The sequence below is a fragment of the Oncorhynchus gorbuscha genome, linkage group LG21 (assembly GCF_021184085.1).
Source record: "Oncorhynchus gorbuscha isolate QuinsamMale2020 ecotype Even-year linkage group LG21, OgorEven_v1.0, whole genome shotgun sequence".
Lineage (NCBI taxonomy): Eukaryota > Metazoa > Chordata > Actinopteri > Salmoniformes > Salmonidae > Oncorhynchus > Oncorhynchus gorbuscha.
Window position 1 is genome coordinate 20,719,157 of NC_060193.1, and position 14,132 is coordinate 20,733,288.

A 14,132-nucleotide genomic window follows, 5' to 3' on the forward strand; every position below is an offset into this window, starting at 1 on the left:
AGTATAATAGCACAGAGGCTGTCCACTTATCTGGAAAGGAACAAGTACATTGATACATCTGTACAGAAAGCAGGCATTCCTGGTTTCTCTGGTTGCCTGGAACATACTAGTATGATTTGGCACCAGATCCAAACAGCTAAGAAGGACAAGAGAGACCTCTATGTCATCTTCCTCGACTTGGCCAATGCCTTTGGCTCAGTTCCCCATGAACTCCTCTGGGAATCCTTCAACATTTTCCACGTACCAGAACCCATCACTACACTGGTAAAGGCCTATTTCCAAGACCTGCAATTGTGTTTCACAACACCTGACTTCACAACAACATGGCAGCGCTTGGAAGTAGGCATAATGGCAGGCTGTACAATTTCTCCTCTGGCCTTCACTATGGCCATGGAAGTCATCATCAGGGCATCGAGATGGGTGGTCGGTGGTGAGAGAACTAAGGAAGGGCTCCGTCTCCCACCTATCCGAGCATACATGGATGACATGACTACACTGACCACCACTGCAGCATGCACCAGGCGGCTACTTGCAAAACTGCAGGATAACATCAAGTGGGCACGGATGAAAATCAAGCCAAGCAAATCTCAAGCATCTCCATAGTCAAGGGACAGCTTAAAGATGTGAGGTTCTGCATTGGAGATGACCCGATACCAACGGTGTCTGAGCAACCCATCAAGAGCCTGGGTAGATGGTACAACGAAAGCCTCCGGGATAAAGATCAAGTGCAGCAAGTAAGGCAGGACATCGCCGACGGTCTTGAGAACATCAACAAGACCCTACTGCCTGGGAGGCTCAAGCTCTGGTGCCTACAGTTTGGACTTCTCCCCGGGTAATGTGGCCACTCACCGTCTATGAGGTCCCAATAACAACAGTGGAGAAGATGGAGCGAACCATTACCTCATACGTGAAGAAATGGCTGGGTGTCCCACGATGCCTGAGTAACATCGGCCTCTATGGCAAAGGGGTCCTTGAACTACCTCTTACAAGTCTAACGGAGGAGTACAAGTGCTCTAAAGTAAGACTTCAGATGACATTGAAGGACTCCAAAGACCAGACCATTAGCAAGGCTGCACCTCCCCTACAAACTGGACGGAAATGGACATCATCCAATGCTGTGCAGCAAGCAACATCAGCCCTGAGACACCAAGACATTGTGGGGAATATCCAGCATGGAAGAGGAGGCTTTGGCCTGGCAGCAAGCAAACCAACGTTCCATAAGGCAACAACATCTGAACGCAGGAAGCTGGTGGTCGAGGAGGTGCGAAGACAGGAGGAGACTGCAAGAAGTGCAAAGGCTGTCTCTCTTGCTAAACAAGGGCAATGGACGCGGTGGGAAGGCCTGGAGAGGAGAAAGATCAACTGGAGTGAGCTTTGGCAAATGGAGGCAAGCAACATCAGCTTCATCATAAGAGCTGTTTATGATGTGCTTCCATCACCAAAAAATATACATCAATGGTATGGCGAGGACTCGACCTGCCCCCTCTGCCCAGCTCCAGCGACTCTCAGGCATATAATGACAGGTTGCAAGACCAGCCTCTCACAAGGCCGCTACACCTGGAGGCACAATCAGGTCCTCAAGAGCCTGGCTGCAGCACTTGAGACCAAGAGGAGTGCAACCAATTCATTACCTCCAAAAACAAGCAATCCGTCAAAACAACAACATTCATCCGGGAGGGACAGAAAAGGCCCAAGTATCTTCCTACAAAGCCAGAAACTGGACACCTAGCTATGGCCCGGGACTGGAAGATGCTTGTCGATATTGGCCAGCAACTCATTTTTCCACCTGAGATTGCTTCTACCAACCTTAGGCCAGACATGGTACTCTGGTCCCCTTCACGAAAGGCTGTGTACATCATAGAGCTCACAGTCCCGTGGGAAAACTCTGTTGAAGAGGCCTACGAACGTAAGAAACTGCGTTACACAGAGTTGGCAGCAGACGCAACTCAGCGTGGCTGGAATGCAAAAGTCTGGCCAGTTGAAGTGGGATGCAGAGGATTCGTGGCTTCTTCCATCATCAGGTTGCTGAAAGAACTTGGAATCCATGGACAGGCTCTGCGGCAGACCGTCAGAGCAGTTTCTCAAGCAGCTGAAAGAGGTAGCCAGTGGATCTGGATCAAACGGAAGGACCCTTGCTGGGCTATAACTTCATGACCCCTCACCCCCACCTGAGAACTCAATTCAGATCCCTCCAACTTGAGGAGGGCATATGAGGTATGCGGTCAGCTGTATGGCTGGCTCAGAGAAGAGGACGCCCCTGCCTTGCACAGTCCTGTGGGACATCTTAATTGGGCATGGGACACAAGCTAAGGCTTGATCACCCTTTAGCTGGCCACCTTTGATGAGGGTGTTTAGTGATTAAAGGCCGAAACACCCACTGATTCGAAGGCACACTACTGAGGATGTGTCCCAAAAATTGACATCTTACCCCAGTCTAAGAAATAAACCTCCCATGCCACTCTGTCAACATCACGGCAAATCTCATGCGAGTGCATTCCATCTATTGGCACAATGGACAGTTTTTAACATCTCGTCCCGTGTTTTATGATTCTGATTATCTGGACCAGTCCAGTGACTGCTGTGAAAGGACAGCTGACAACATAGGAAAGTCTGTGTGACAGCTTGGAGAGACAGCTGACCGGAGGGAATAGACCCCACTGGGGCTGTCATGGGTTAGCTACCCATGTTGGCAGTCTCCGACGCTGTTTCAGTATGTTGGAGACACCCACTAAGTGCTACTGAAAGTCAACAAAGGAACATACCCTAGAGCCTGCGAGAGCTGGGGCGCAAGATGGCTCAACGACTGATCACACGGTTACGGACCCAGGAACGGAAACGACTACGAGTAGGAACACAGCACATGAGACAACCATAACAGCAGCAGGACACACACTTCAGGTGTGCAGCTGTGGTTGGGAGAGAGTAACATCGGCAAGGGGGTTAAGGATCCATCAAGGAGGAAAAGGTGCTTGTTAGAGAAGCAGAGACAGGGACCTCGCATTGACCAGTACTTCTTACGAAGCAGCCAGTCAAATCAGTCGAATGAAGCACAGCGACGGGACGCAAACCAAAGTTCGCAGAGCATCAGCACCCCTGTAACTGAGGAGGATAACACAAGCACAGAAATGCCGGTGGATGAACTCACCCAACCACAGAGACCTCTAAAAGAGGAAAAGATCAAAGGGCACAGACCGAGTGTGAAGTGGCCCAAAGCCGTTGAAAAGAGAGAGTGGGAAACAATCAACAACGACCTGACAAAAATCTTGGAACAACAGGTAGGAAAAGCAGAGAAAAAGCTTGAAAGGATGGGAGACATTATCTACCACTACGGAGAAGAGCGCTTTGGCGTAAACGAAAGGAGAAGTGGCAAGACACCTCCGCGCCAGCCAAATCTAGGAGACAGCAGGAGATCGAGATACTTGTCAGAGAGAGAAGGCAGCTGAGGAAGCAGTGGAAGAAGGCCTCTGATGCAGAGAGAGAAGGTCTCATGCTACTCCAAGCAGACATTAAATGTCGGCTGGCAACCTTGCGAAGAGCAGAAAACTTAAGGAAACTTCGTAGGAAAAAGGAACACTCAAGAACACGGTTCTATAAAACCCCTTTAAGTTTGTCAAAGATCTCTTCGCAAAGGAAAAGTGCGGAATCCTAAAAACTACAAAGCCTGAACTGGAAGAACATCTGGAAAAGGTCCACCAGGACATGAAAAGGCATGAGCAGATAATCATCCCACATGACATCCCACCTATTCAACCACCAGAATTCAATCTGACACTGACCCTCCAAAATGGAGGGAAGTAGAGAACGTTGTCCGAAGAGCAAGAGCGGCCTCGGCTCCTGGGCCTAATGGAGTACCATACAAGCTCTACAAGAACGCCCGGATGTTCTACGCTTTCTTTGGAGGCTCATGAGGATAGTGTGGCAGAAGGAAATAATACCAAAGGCATGGCGAAGGGCTGGTGGTGTGCTAATCCCGAAAGAGAAGGATGCGACAGACATCAGTCAATTCCGCCAATCTCCCTTCTCAACGTCGAAGGGAAGATCTTTTCAGTATAATAGCACAGAGGCTGTCCACTTATCTGGAAAGGAACAAGTACATTGATACATCTGTACAGAAAGCAGGCATTCCTGGTTTCTCTGGTTGCCTGAACATACTAGTATGATTTGGCACCAGATCCAAACAGCTAAGAAGGACAAGAGAGACCTCTATGTCATCTTCCTCGACTTGGCCAATGCCTTTGGCTCAGTTCCCCATGAACTCCCTCTGGGAATCCTTCAACATTTTCCACGTACCAGAACCCATCACTACACTGGTAAAGGCCTATTTCCAAGACCTGCAATTGTGTTTCACAACACCTGACTTCACAACAACATGGCAGCGCTTGGAAGTAGGCATAATGGCAGGCTGTACAATTTCTCCTCTGGCCTTCACTATGGCCATGGAAGTCATCATCAGGGCATCGAGATGGGTGGTCGGTGGTGAGAGAACTAAGGAAGGGCTCCGCCTCCCACCTATCCGAGCATACATGGATGACATGACTACACTGACCACCACTGCAGCATGCACCAGGCGGCTACTTGCAAAACTGCAGGATAACATCAAGTGGGCACGGATGAAAATCAAGCCAAGCAAATCTCAAAGCATCTCCATAGTCAAGGGACAGCTTAAAGATGTGAGGTTCTGCATTGGAGATGACCCGATACCAACGGTGTCTGAGCAACCCATCAAGAGCCTGGGTAGATGGTACAACGAAAGCCTCCGGGATAAAGATCAAGTGCAGCAAGTAAGGCAGGACATCGCCGACGGTCTTGAGAACATCAACAAGACCCTACTGCCTGGGAGGCTCAAGCTCTGGTGCCTACAGTTTGGACTTCTCCCCCGGGTAATGTGGCCACTCACCGTCTATGAGGTCCCAATAACAACAGTGGAGAAGATGGAGCGAACCATTACCTCATACGTGAAGAAATGGCTGGGTGTCCCACGATGCCTGAGTAACATCGGCCTCTATGGCAAAGGGGTCCTTGAACTACCTCTTACAAGTCTAACGGAGGAGTACAAGTGCTCTAAAGTAAGACTTCAGATGACATTGAAGGACTCCAAAGACCAGACCATTAGCAAGGCTGCACCTCCCCTACAAACTGGACGGAAATGGACATCATCCAATGCTGTGCAGCAAGCAACATCAGCCCTGAGACACCAAGACATTGTGGGGAATATCCAGCATGGAAGAGGAGGCTTTGGCCTGGCAGCAAGCAAACCAACGTTCCATAAGGCAACAACATCTGAACGCAGGAAGCTGGTGGTCGAGGAGGTGCGAAGACAGGAGGAGACTGCAAGAAGTGCAAAGGCTGTCTCTCTTGCTAAACAAGGGCAATGGACGCGGTGGGAAGGCCTGGAGAGGAGAAAGATCAACTGGAGTGAGCTTTGGCAAATGGAGGCAAGCAACATCAGCTTCATCATAAGAGCTGTTTATGATGTGCTTCCATCACCAAAAATCTACATCAATGGTATGGCGAGGACTCGACCTGCCCCCTCTGCCCAGCTCCAGCGACTCTCAGGCATATAATGACAGGTTGCAAGACCAGCCTCTCACAAGGCCGCTACACCTGGAGGCACAATCAGGTCCTCAAGAGCCTGGCTGCAGCACTTGAGACCAAGAGGAGTGCAACCAATTCATTACCTCCAAAAACAAGCAATCCCGTCAAAACAACAACATTCATCCGGGAGGGACAGAAAAGGCCCAAGTATCTTCCTACAAAGCCAGAAACTGGACACCTAGCTATGGCCCGGGACTGGAAGATGCTTGTCGATATTGGCCAGCAACTCATTTTTCCACCTGAGATTGCTTCTACCAACCTTAGGCCAGACATGGTACTCTGGTCCCCTTCACGAAAGGCTGTGTACATCATAGAGCTCACAGTCCCGTGGGAAAACTCTGTTGAAGAGGCCTACGAACGTAAGAAACTGCGTTACACAGAGTTGGCAGCAGACGCAACTCAGCGTGGCTGGAATGCAAAAGTCTGGCCAGTTGAAGTGGGATGCAGAGGATTCGTGGCTTCTTCCATCATCAGGTTGCTGAAAGAACTTGGAATCCATGGACAGGCTCTGCGGCAGACCGTCAGAGCAGTTTCTCAAGCAGCTGAAAGAGGTAGCCAGTGGATCTGGATCAAACGGAAGGACCCTTGCTGGGCTATAACTTCATGACCCCTCACCCCCACCTGAGAACTCAATTCAGATCCCTCCAACTTGAGGAGGGCATATGAGGTATGCGGTCAGCTGTATGGCTGGCTCAGAGAAGAGGACGCCCTGCCTTGCACAGTCCTGTGGGACATCTTAATTGGGCATGGGACACAAGCTAAGGCTTGATCACCCTTTAGCTGGCCACCTTTGATGAGGGTGTTTAGTGATTAAAGGCCGAAACACCCACTGATTCGAAGGCACACTACTGAGGATGTGTCCCAAAAATTGACATCTTACCCCAGTCTAAGAAATAAACCTCCCATGCCACTCTGTCAACATCACGGCAAATCTCATGCGAGTGCATTCCATCTATTGGCACAATGGACAGTTTTTAACATCTCGTCCCGTGTTTTATGATTCTGCATCAACAGATTAAGCATATCAAATATCAAATCAAATTGTATTGTACCGAATACACTGTAGACCTTACAGTGAAATGCTTACCAACAAGCCCTAATCAACAATGCAGTTTAAAAAGAAAACAACATTTAAAAAATACCTAAAAGAAAATAAGAATAAGAAACAACAGTAACAAATAATTGAAGAGCAGCAGTAAAATAACAATAGAGAGGTTATATACAGTACAGGGACAGGGCTGCACAACCATCTTCCTGGAAAATTACTGTCCTGTAGGTTTAATGGTGGAGATCTTATAATAACTTCTTATCGGGTGTTATCCATCAATGCCCTGGACCTAACTTTATCAGGAACCCCATCAAACGGCCTATGCACCCATGCTCCTCTTGCGAACGGTGGATAAAGAGTAACGGCAAAGCTTTGCTATGTTTGGAATGCGCGCAGTGGATTCATTTCAAATGCAGCGATTCTAGCTTTGGGGTCAATGAAGCTTACTGTTGCTGTCGGTGTGCTGTACCCGCGGGGTGTGTGAGCATTGAAGGTGGAGTGGGACAAGAGGGCTACTGAGGGTGGAGAGTGCACCGGAGGAGGGGGCGGTCCACAGCGGAGCGGAGACAACCAGAGGCGAGTGACGGGGGACACGGTGGTGAGGATGATGGAGTGGCACCTGGGGAGGGGTGCTCCATGGCGACAGAGAGACCACCGGAGGCAGGGCAGTGGGAAGATGGCAGCGCAGTGGGAGGCGAGTTACAAGTGGATCGGAAATTCAATGAGGCCTTGGGGAAGAAGGGCTTACATTTTTTTGCACTTAAACGTCCGAAGCCTACTACCGAAGATCGATGAGATACGCCTGTTGGTTTGCAAATCAGAGGTGGGTGTCTTATGTTTTACTGAGACATAGTTCATCTGTTTGTGACTCAGAAATTGAGATAGGTAATTACTCTGTTGTCAGGAAGGATCTGAATCAGAACGGTGGGGGAATATGTGCGTTTGTAAGATCAGACTGTCACGAATCCTGCTTCCTGAGTCTGTTTTTGCCTGTGTTTCTGTCCTGGAGTGTGTTTCCGGTGTCCTGGAACGCACCCTGTCTGGTTGCCGGGCGAATTAGCTTGTTGGGAGATCGATGTTCACCCGCACCTGTATCCCATCAGTAATCTGCACACCTGTCCTGATCATCACCTCTCCCCTTCAAAGGCTCTGACCTGACATCCATTCCCTGCTGGATTGTTAGCCATGAACAGTATGTTGTGCCATAGTATCAGCCTCAAGTTGGATAGAATTTGTTTTGTTGTTTTTTACGTATTGCTTGCCTTAAACGTACCTCCGTTTGTTCTGTCTTCAGTTACTCACCCGGATCATTTACCCCATTCCCGCCTGGTCGTCGGAGGATTCCGCTACCCCATTGGATCCACCTATTTACTCCCATCAACTCACCACCGCTGCCCGCTACGCCACCTGGATATATCTACCCATTCACATTCACTTGTAAATAAAGACTCACCTTCTTCCTACTCTCCTTGTCCTGGTCTGCTTCTCGGTTCGATTTTGAAAGAAGGTGACGCAGACATTGCTTTAAACGTCAGATCAGATTTAAACGCTGATCTGGAGATTTGTCTGGCTGAATATCTGCCTTCCCAAAACCAAGTCGATTTTGTTGGTGGTGTGTTATATTATAGGCCGCCCAAGCAGAATGCATTCTATGAAGGTCTAGAGAAAGTTTAGAGTGCTTCCTATCAAAATCTACCATTTATATGTATACCCTAGCTTCTGGGCCTGAGTAACAGGCAGTTTACTTTGGGCACGCTTCTCTTCCAGATGTCTAAATACTGCCCCCAAGCCATAAGAAGTTTTAAGGCAAGGGCTGATTTCAAGGTTTTACTGCTATCCTACAAAGCATTACATGGGCTTGCTCCTACCTATATTTCCAATTTAGTCCTGCCTACATACCTACATGTATGCTACGGTCACAAGACGCAGGCCTCCTAACTGTTCCCAGAATTTCTAAGCAGACAGGTGGAGGCAGGGCTTTCTCCTATAGAGCTCCATTTTTATGGAATTGTCTGCCTATTCATGTGAGAGACGCAGACTCTGTCTCAACTTTTAAGTCTTTATTGAAGACTCATCTCTTCAGTAGGTCCTATAATTGAGTGTAGTCTGTCCCAGGAGTGCGAAGGTGAACGGAAAGCCACTGGAGCAAGGAACAGCCCTTACTTTCTCTGCCTGGCCAGTTTCCCTCTCTCCACTGGGATTCTCTGCCTCTAACCTTATTACAGGGGCTGAGTCACTGGCTTACTGGTGATCCATGCCGTCCCTAGGAGGGGTGAGTCACTTGAGTGGGTTGAGTCACTGACGTGATCTTCCTGTCTGGGTTGGCGCCCCCCCTTGGGTTGTGCCGTGGCGGAGATCTTTGTGGGCTATACTTGGCCTTGTCTCAGGATGGTAAGATGGTGGTTGAAGATATCCCTCTAGTGGTGTGGGGGCTGTGTGCTTTGGCAAAGTGGGTGGGGTTATATCCTGCCTGTTTGGCCCTGTCCGGGGGTATCGTCGGACAGGGCCACAGTGTCACCCGACCCCTACTGTCTCAGCCTCTAGTATTTATGTTGCAATAGTTTATGTGTCGAGGGGCTAGGGTCAGTCTGTTATATCTGGAGTAGTTATCCTATCTTATCCAGTGTCCTGTGTGAATTTAAGTATGTTCTCTACAATTCTTTCTTTTTCTCTCTCAGAGGACCTGAGCCCTAGGACCATGGCTCAGGACTACCTTGCCTGATGACTCCTTGCTGCCCCAGTCCACCTGGCCGTGCTGCTGCTTCAGTTTCAACTGTTCTGCCTGCAGCTATGGAAACCTGACCTGTTCACCGGACATGCTACCTGTCCCAGACCTGCTGTTTTCAACTCTCTAGAGACAACAGGAGCGGTAGAGATACTCTGAATGATCGGCTATGAAAATGTAACTGACATTTACTCCTGAGGTGCTGACCTGTTGCACCCTCGACAACCACTGTGATTATTATTATTTGACCCTTCTGATCATCATTGAACATTTGAACATCTTGGCCATGTTCTGTTATAATCTCCACCCGGCACCGCCAGAAGAGGACTGGTCACCCCTCATAGCCTGGTTCCTCTCTAGGTTTCTTCCAAGGTTCTGGCCTTTCTAGGGAGTTTTTCCTAGCCACCGTGCTTCTACACCTGCATTGCTTGCTGTTTGGGGTTTTAGGCTGGGTTTCTGTACAGCACTTTGAGATATCAACTGATGTAAGAAGGTCTATAAATCAATTTGATTTGATTTGATACAGTCTGTATTCATTGATGAATCAGTGATGAGTTTCTCTTTAAAATGCTTACGCTTTCAAAAAGTTGTGATATCTATCTTCAAATGGTGTAAAGTCAGAGTTACTGCTTTGTATTTTTTCATAAGTTGAGTTGGTTTCAGAGACTAGAGGCACGTACAGTGCCTATAGAAAATCAACACTAACATTGCATGTCTTCGAATTTGGCAAGTCATTAAACGCATGAAATAAAAACATGTTTATTTAAATATCGCACAAGCATAAAGACGGTTTACAGAGTTCCATGTTACAACCATTACCATCAAAAGGAAGGGTTCAGACATTTGCAAAATCATTAAACATACAGTATTTTTTGCAAAAGCAGATATATCCAGTCAGTCAACCTCAGCCACTATTGCTGATGATGTTATACTTATGAAACCATCTTAGTGTCAGCTTTCACACATCTGAATGATTCTACATTGATATTAGGAGAGTATGCCAATGCAGTGACAGTCTCTTCTGCTTGGCCCGACTATTACATTGTATAACAAATGAGGAAAGTACAAAACAGCCAAGCCACACAGACACAGGCAAGCTCAAAGTGGAGGTCAGTAGGGCACAACTTAAAATTATGCTGATTGGAGGACTGTCACATCCTGACTTGATAACTCACACCAGAATAGATGGTTTCTTCCTCTCTCTGTTCTCTCCTCTGTCTCCTGGGCTTCTTGTCATTGAACTTTAGCCCAGCATAGTTCAGGCCATCATCGTCACCGTGGAGCTGTGGGGATGAAACACAGACTCACACAAATCAGACTCTGGGTCAAATCTAATGCTGTACTCTTTTGCTTATCCAGACGAAACTCTTGATACAGTGGAACTGATCCAGCTAACCTGTTGGTCTGAGGTGTTGGAATGAGGATTCCCATAGTGGCTTTGCTAAAAGCCAAATGTCAAAATATTCAATATATTGGAACACTTTTCTCGTTTACTGATAAAAACACATACTGCTGTGAATGTCATATTTTCTGCATCAGAATGAAGTAGGCCCGAGAGGGAAGTGATAGAAGGAGGTCGAGCCTTCACCCTACTTTATGATCTATAACTATTATTACTATTAGTATGAAGACATTTACTGTACCTGCACAGTGTTCACATTGTGACCTCTTCATTCTCACATAGAGAATAACGTTGACAATCACACTCAGAATCACAGTAGTTGTCAGGCAAGATATAATGTTGAGGAAAATAAGATTACTCTGATCGTTCAACAGGTCTGAAACTTAAAAAACAAGGCGTGATTATTTTAGATTATTCTTTATTCCTCTGTGATTTTGGCATAAAAATGAGCTATAGAAGTTATATTTGAAATATAAAATGAATTGAAAGTAATAGAAATACATATTGATATTTTCTACCATTTGAGAGAAAATGTGTGATAGTTTGGTTATGCACAGCTTACCTTCGATATCCAGCTTGGTCCCGTTCCCGAACAGTATCTCCCCACATGAGGCCACAGCACAGTAGTAAGTCCCAACATCAGAGAGGCTGAGGTTCCTCTTGGGGAGGTTGTAGACACAGCTCTGTGTATGAGACCCATTCTCAGGGCTCTTCTCACACTGATCTCTCCTGTCTCCATTGTTGTAAATGATTCCTGGATGGGATTTTCCTGAGCCATGTCTGAACCAATAGATACTGTGTTCTCCTGCACAGGTCTCAGTGTGTATTGTACAGTTCAGAGTCACAGAGTCTCCTGGCTGAACTGACTCAGACAAAGGCTGCTGGAGTACAGACATGCTGTTGGACCCCGAATCTGAGAAGAGTGAGTAAGATCATTGTGTGTACGTTCTATTTTCCTGAGATATGAATTAATTTAGCATTATATGAACACACTTCAGTACCAACTTGTTTAAAAGCAAGTTATTTTACCTTTGACAATTAAAATAGTTCCTTCTCCAAATCTGAATTTGCTCCATTCTATAGCAACACAGTAGTATGTAGCTGAGTCTCTTGACTCTGTCCTGGAGATGGTCAGGTTGAAGCTGTCAACTCCTCTCTTCACACTCAAACGTTTAGTCTCAGTAAAGTCTTTGTTAAAGTTGTTGGAATAAAAACTGTTTTGAGTGTGATAAAATGATGATGCCATGAGAAGAGGCTTCTGTCCAACAGTTTGCTTGAACCAAGAAACTCTCAAATTAGATTGACAAAAGCAAGTGAGAGATACATTTTGTCCCAGTTGTGTAACTATCACAGGGTCTGGTTGGATTACATCCTTGTTAAGTGCACAACCTGTGAAGCAAACAAACTAAATAAATCAAAGACAAAGGTATAGTACAGAATTATACATTATTGTCATTATTCAGACTACATAGTCAAAAAGACTATGACATGAAAAATAAAAAGAATCATAGGAATATTTCTTACTTACCCAAATTGGCGTAAAACAAAAATATTGTCCAATATATAATCATCATTTCCTTTCTGCACTATACAGTGTGTGGGTCTGACATTGGGGCACCTTTTATATGATGACACTCATTGGGTAATCATTATGAAGTAGGAGGAAACACTGAACTGAGTGATATTATTGGCTGTCTGAACAGGAATAAAACATCTGATTAAAACTACAATGTAACATGTGTCCTGTGGCATACCATAGTTAGAGCAGGCCTTCAAATGATGTACAGTCAGACTTACTGGTTTGTATTTTTTCATCATTTGGGTCGATGGCTGAACTGGTACATATGTCCTCTTTGACATACACAGGGGGGTTACATTGTATCTCTCACTTCATGACTGTAGAAGGCAGTTCAAGGTTTCAGGAGGAAGTGAACTCTAGTGAGTTTGGCAACTTAAAAAAAATGCAATACTTGATACCTGGTGCAAAAAGGTGTTTTATTGAAATATCATATAAGCATTAAGGTAGGTTACAGAGGTCCATTTTACAACCATTATCGTTAAAAGTAGGAGTTCATATATTTTCAAAATCATTATATACATTGTGTTGTACACTTCTACAAAAACAAATGTATCCAGTCAGTCAACCTCAGCCACTATTTCTGAGGATTTGAGACTTCTGAAAACATCCTAGTATCAGCTTTCACACTTTCTGAACAATTATGTTCTGCATCAGAGTGATTTTGCATTTAAATTAGGCAAATCTTGGCCCGTGCAATGGCATCCTAAAACAAGATAGAAATATATATTATTGCCAGGTCACACTGGAACAGTCAAGATCAATGTGGAGTTCTGTGGCAGAGTGGAACTTAATTTAGAATGATGCCTATTGGATGACTCTCACATGTCACATGCTGCCTCCATGACACACCAGAGTAGATGGTTTCTTCCTCTCTCTGTTCCCTCTGTCTCCTGGGCTTGGTGCTCTTTTTGTCAGTGAACTTCAGGCCAGTATATTTCTGGCCATCATTGTCACGGTGGAGCTATGAGGAAGAAACACACACTCACTCAATTCAAACTCTATGTCAAAACTAATAATGTACTCTTTTGCTTTGATATTCTAATCCAGTCCCACTCTTGGTACAGCAATTCTGCTAACCTGTTGATCTGATGTGTTATATGTTATATGTAGGAGGAATGTATAGGGTGGGGTCAAGTGAGGGTAGATAAGAGCCAGGGGCCTGAAAAGGCATTCACATGGTTGGGGTCACTGATAAGGGTGGATAGCTGTGGATTAGTGAAGAATGGGAAGAATGGGCCGAGGTCAGGTCAGGTCAGGTCACATGAAGGGAGAAGGAACAGTTTATTACCCACGTCACTTAACGTCCTGCCTAGCAACAAAGATGTAGTGTTTGATAAAAGGAAGGGACTCTACCTAAAGGGGAGTATAAATACTTGTGCTGGTGGAAACATGTCTTTGTCTTTGTAGCTGCTTGACCCACTGGGTGAATAAACTTGGTCAGTCTTACTTTCACTATCATTATCAGAAACATTAAGTGTAACACCTGAGAGTTTAGTAGGGGCCAGTGTTTGTAACTGGATAGGTAGCGCTCTTGGCTGTAGTCTGGATACACCTTCTACTCTACACGGTAACTAATGATTACAGTTCAAGATTTGATAAAACCTATGATCTTGTAAGTGATAAGATACTGTGTTAGTCTACATGTCATGCAGTATGTCAGTGGATCTGTGTCTCTAATAGTGATGGGCATGAACAACAACTGAAGAGAGTAACTGACTGACACCACATAGACATCCTTCTAGAACCACATAGTGAGTGAAAGGTCAACCAGGCCTATACAAAG

At 46.0% G+C, this 14,132-nt stretch overlaps 1 protein-coding gene across 1 annotated transcript; it reads right to left on the reverse strand.

Moving 5' to 3' along the window:
* Positions 1-10,145: 10,145 nt before the first annotated feature.
* Positions 10,146-12,343, reverse strand: LOC124007757. The gene is made up of 5 exons (XM_046318495.1): positions 12,299-12,343; positions 11,800-12,159; positions 11,333-11,683; positions 11,012-11,152; positions 10,146-10,651 (listed from the first exon to the last, which is right to left on the reverse strand). Exons 1-5 carry the CDS (start codon positions 12,339-12,341, stop codon positions 10,641-10,643), a joined length of 906 nt encoding a protein of 301 aa, XP_046174451.1. The 5' UTR covers positions 12,342-12,343; the 3' UTR covers positions 10,146-10,640.
* Positions 12,344-14,132: the final 1,789 nt, after the last annotated feature.

Bases quoted from the DNA above. Each gene is read 5' to 3' on its own strand.
- LOC124007757 (XM_046318495.1), bottom strand. From the start codon at position 12,341: ATGATTATATATTGGACAATATTTTTGTTTTACGCCAATTTGG. The intron at 11,684-11,799 runs GTAAAATAACTT...CACTCTTCTCAG, and splicing joins AACTATTTTAATTGTCAAAG to ATTCGGGGTCCAACAGCATG. The intron at 11,153-11,332 runs GTAAGCTGTGCA...TTGTTTTTTAAG, and splicing joins GACCAAGCTGGATATCGAAG to TTTCAGACCTGTTGAACGAT.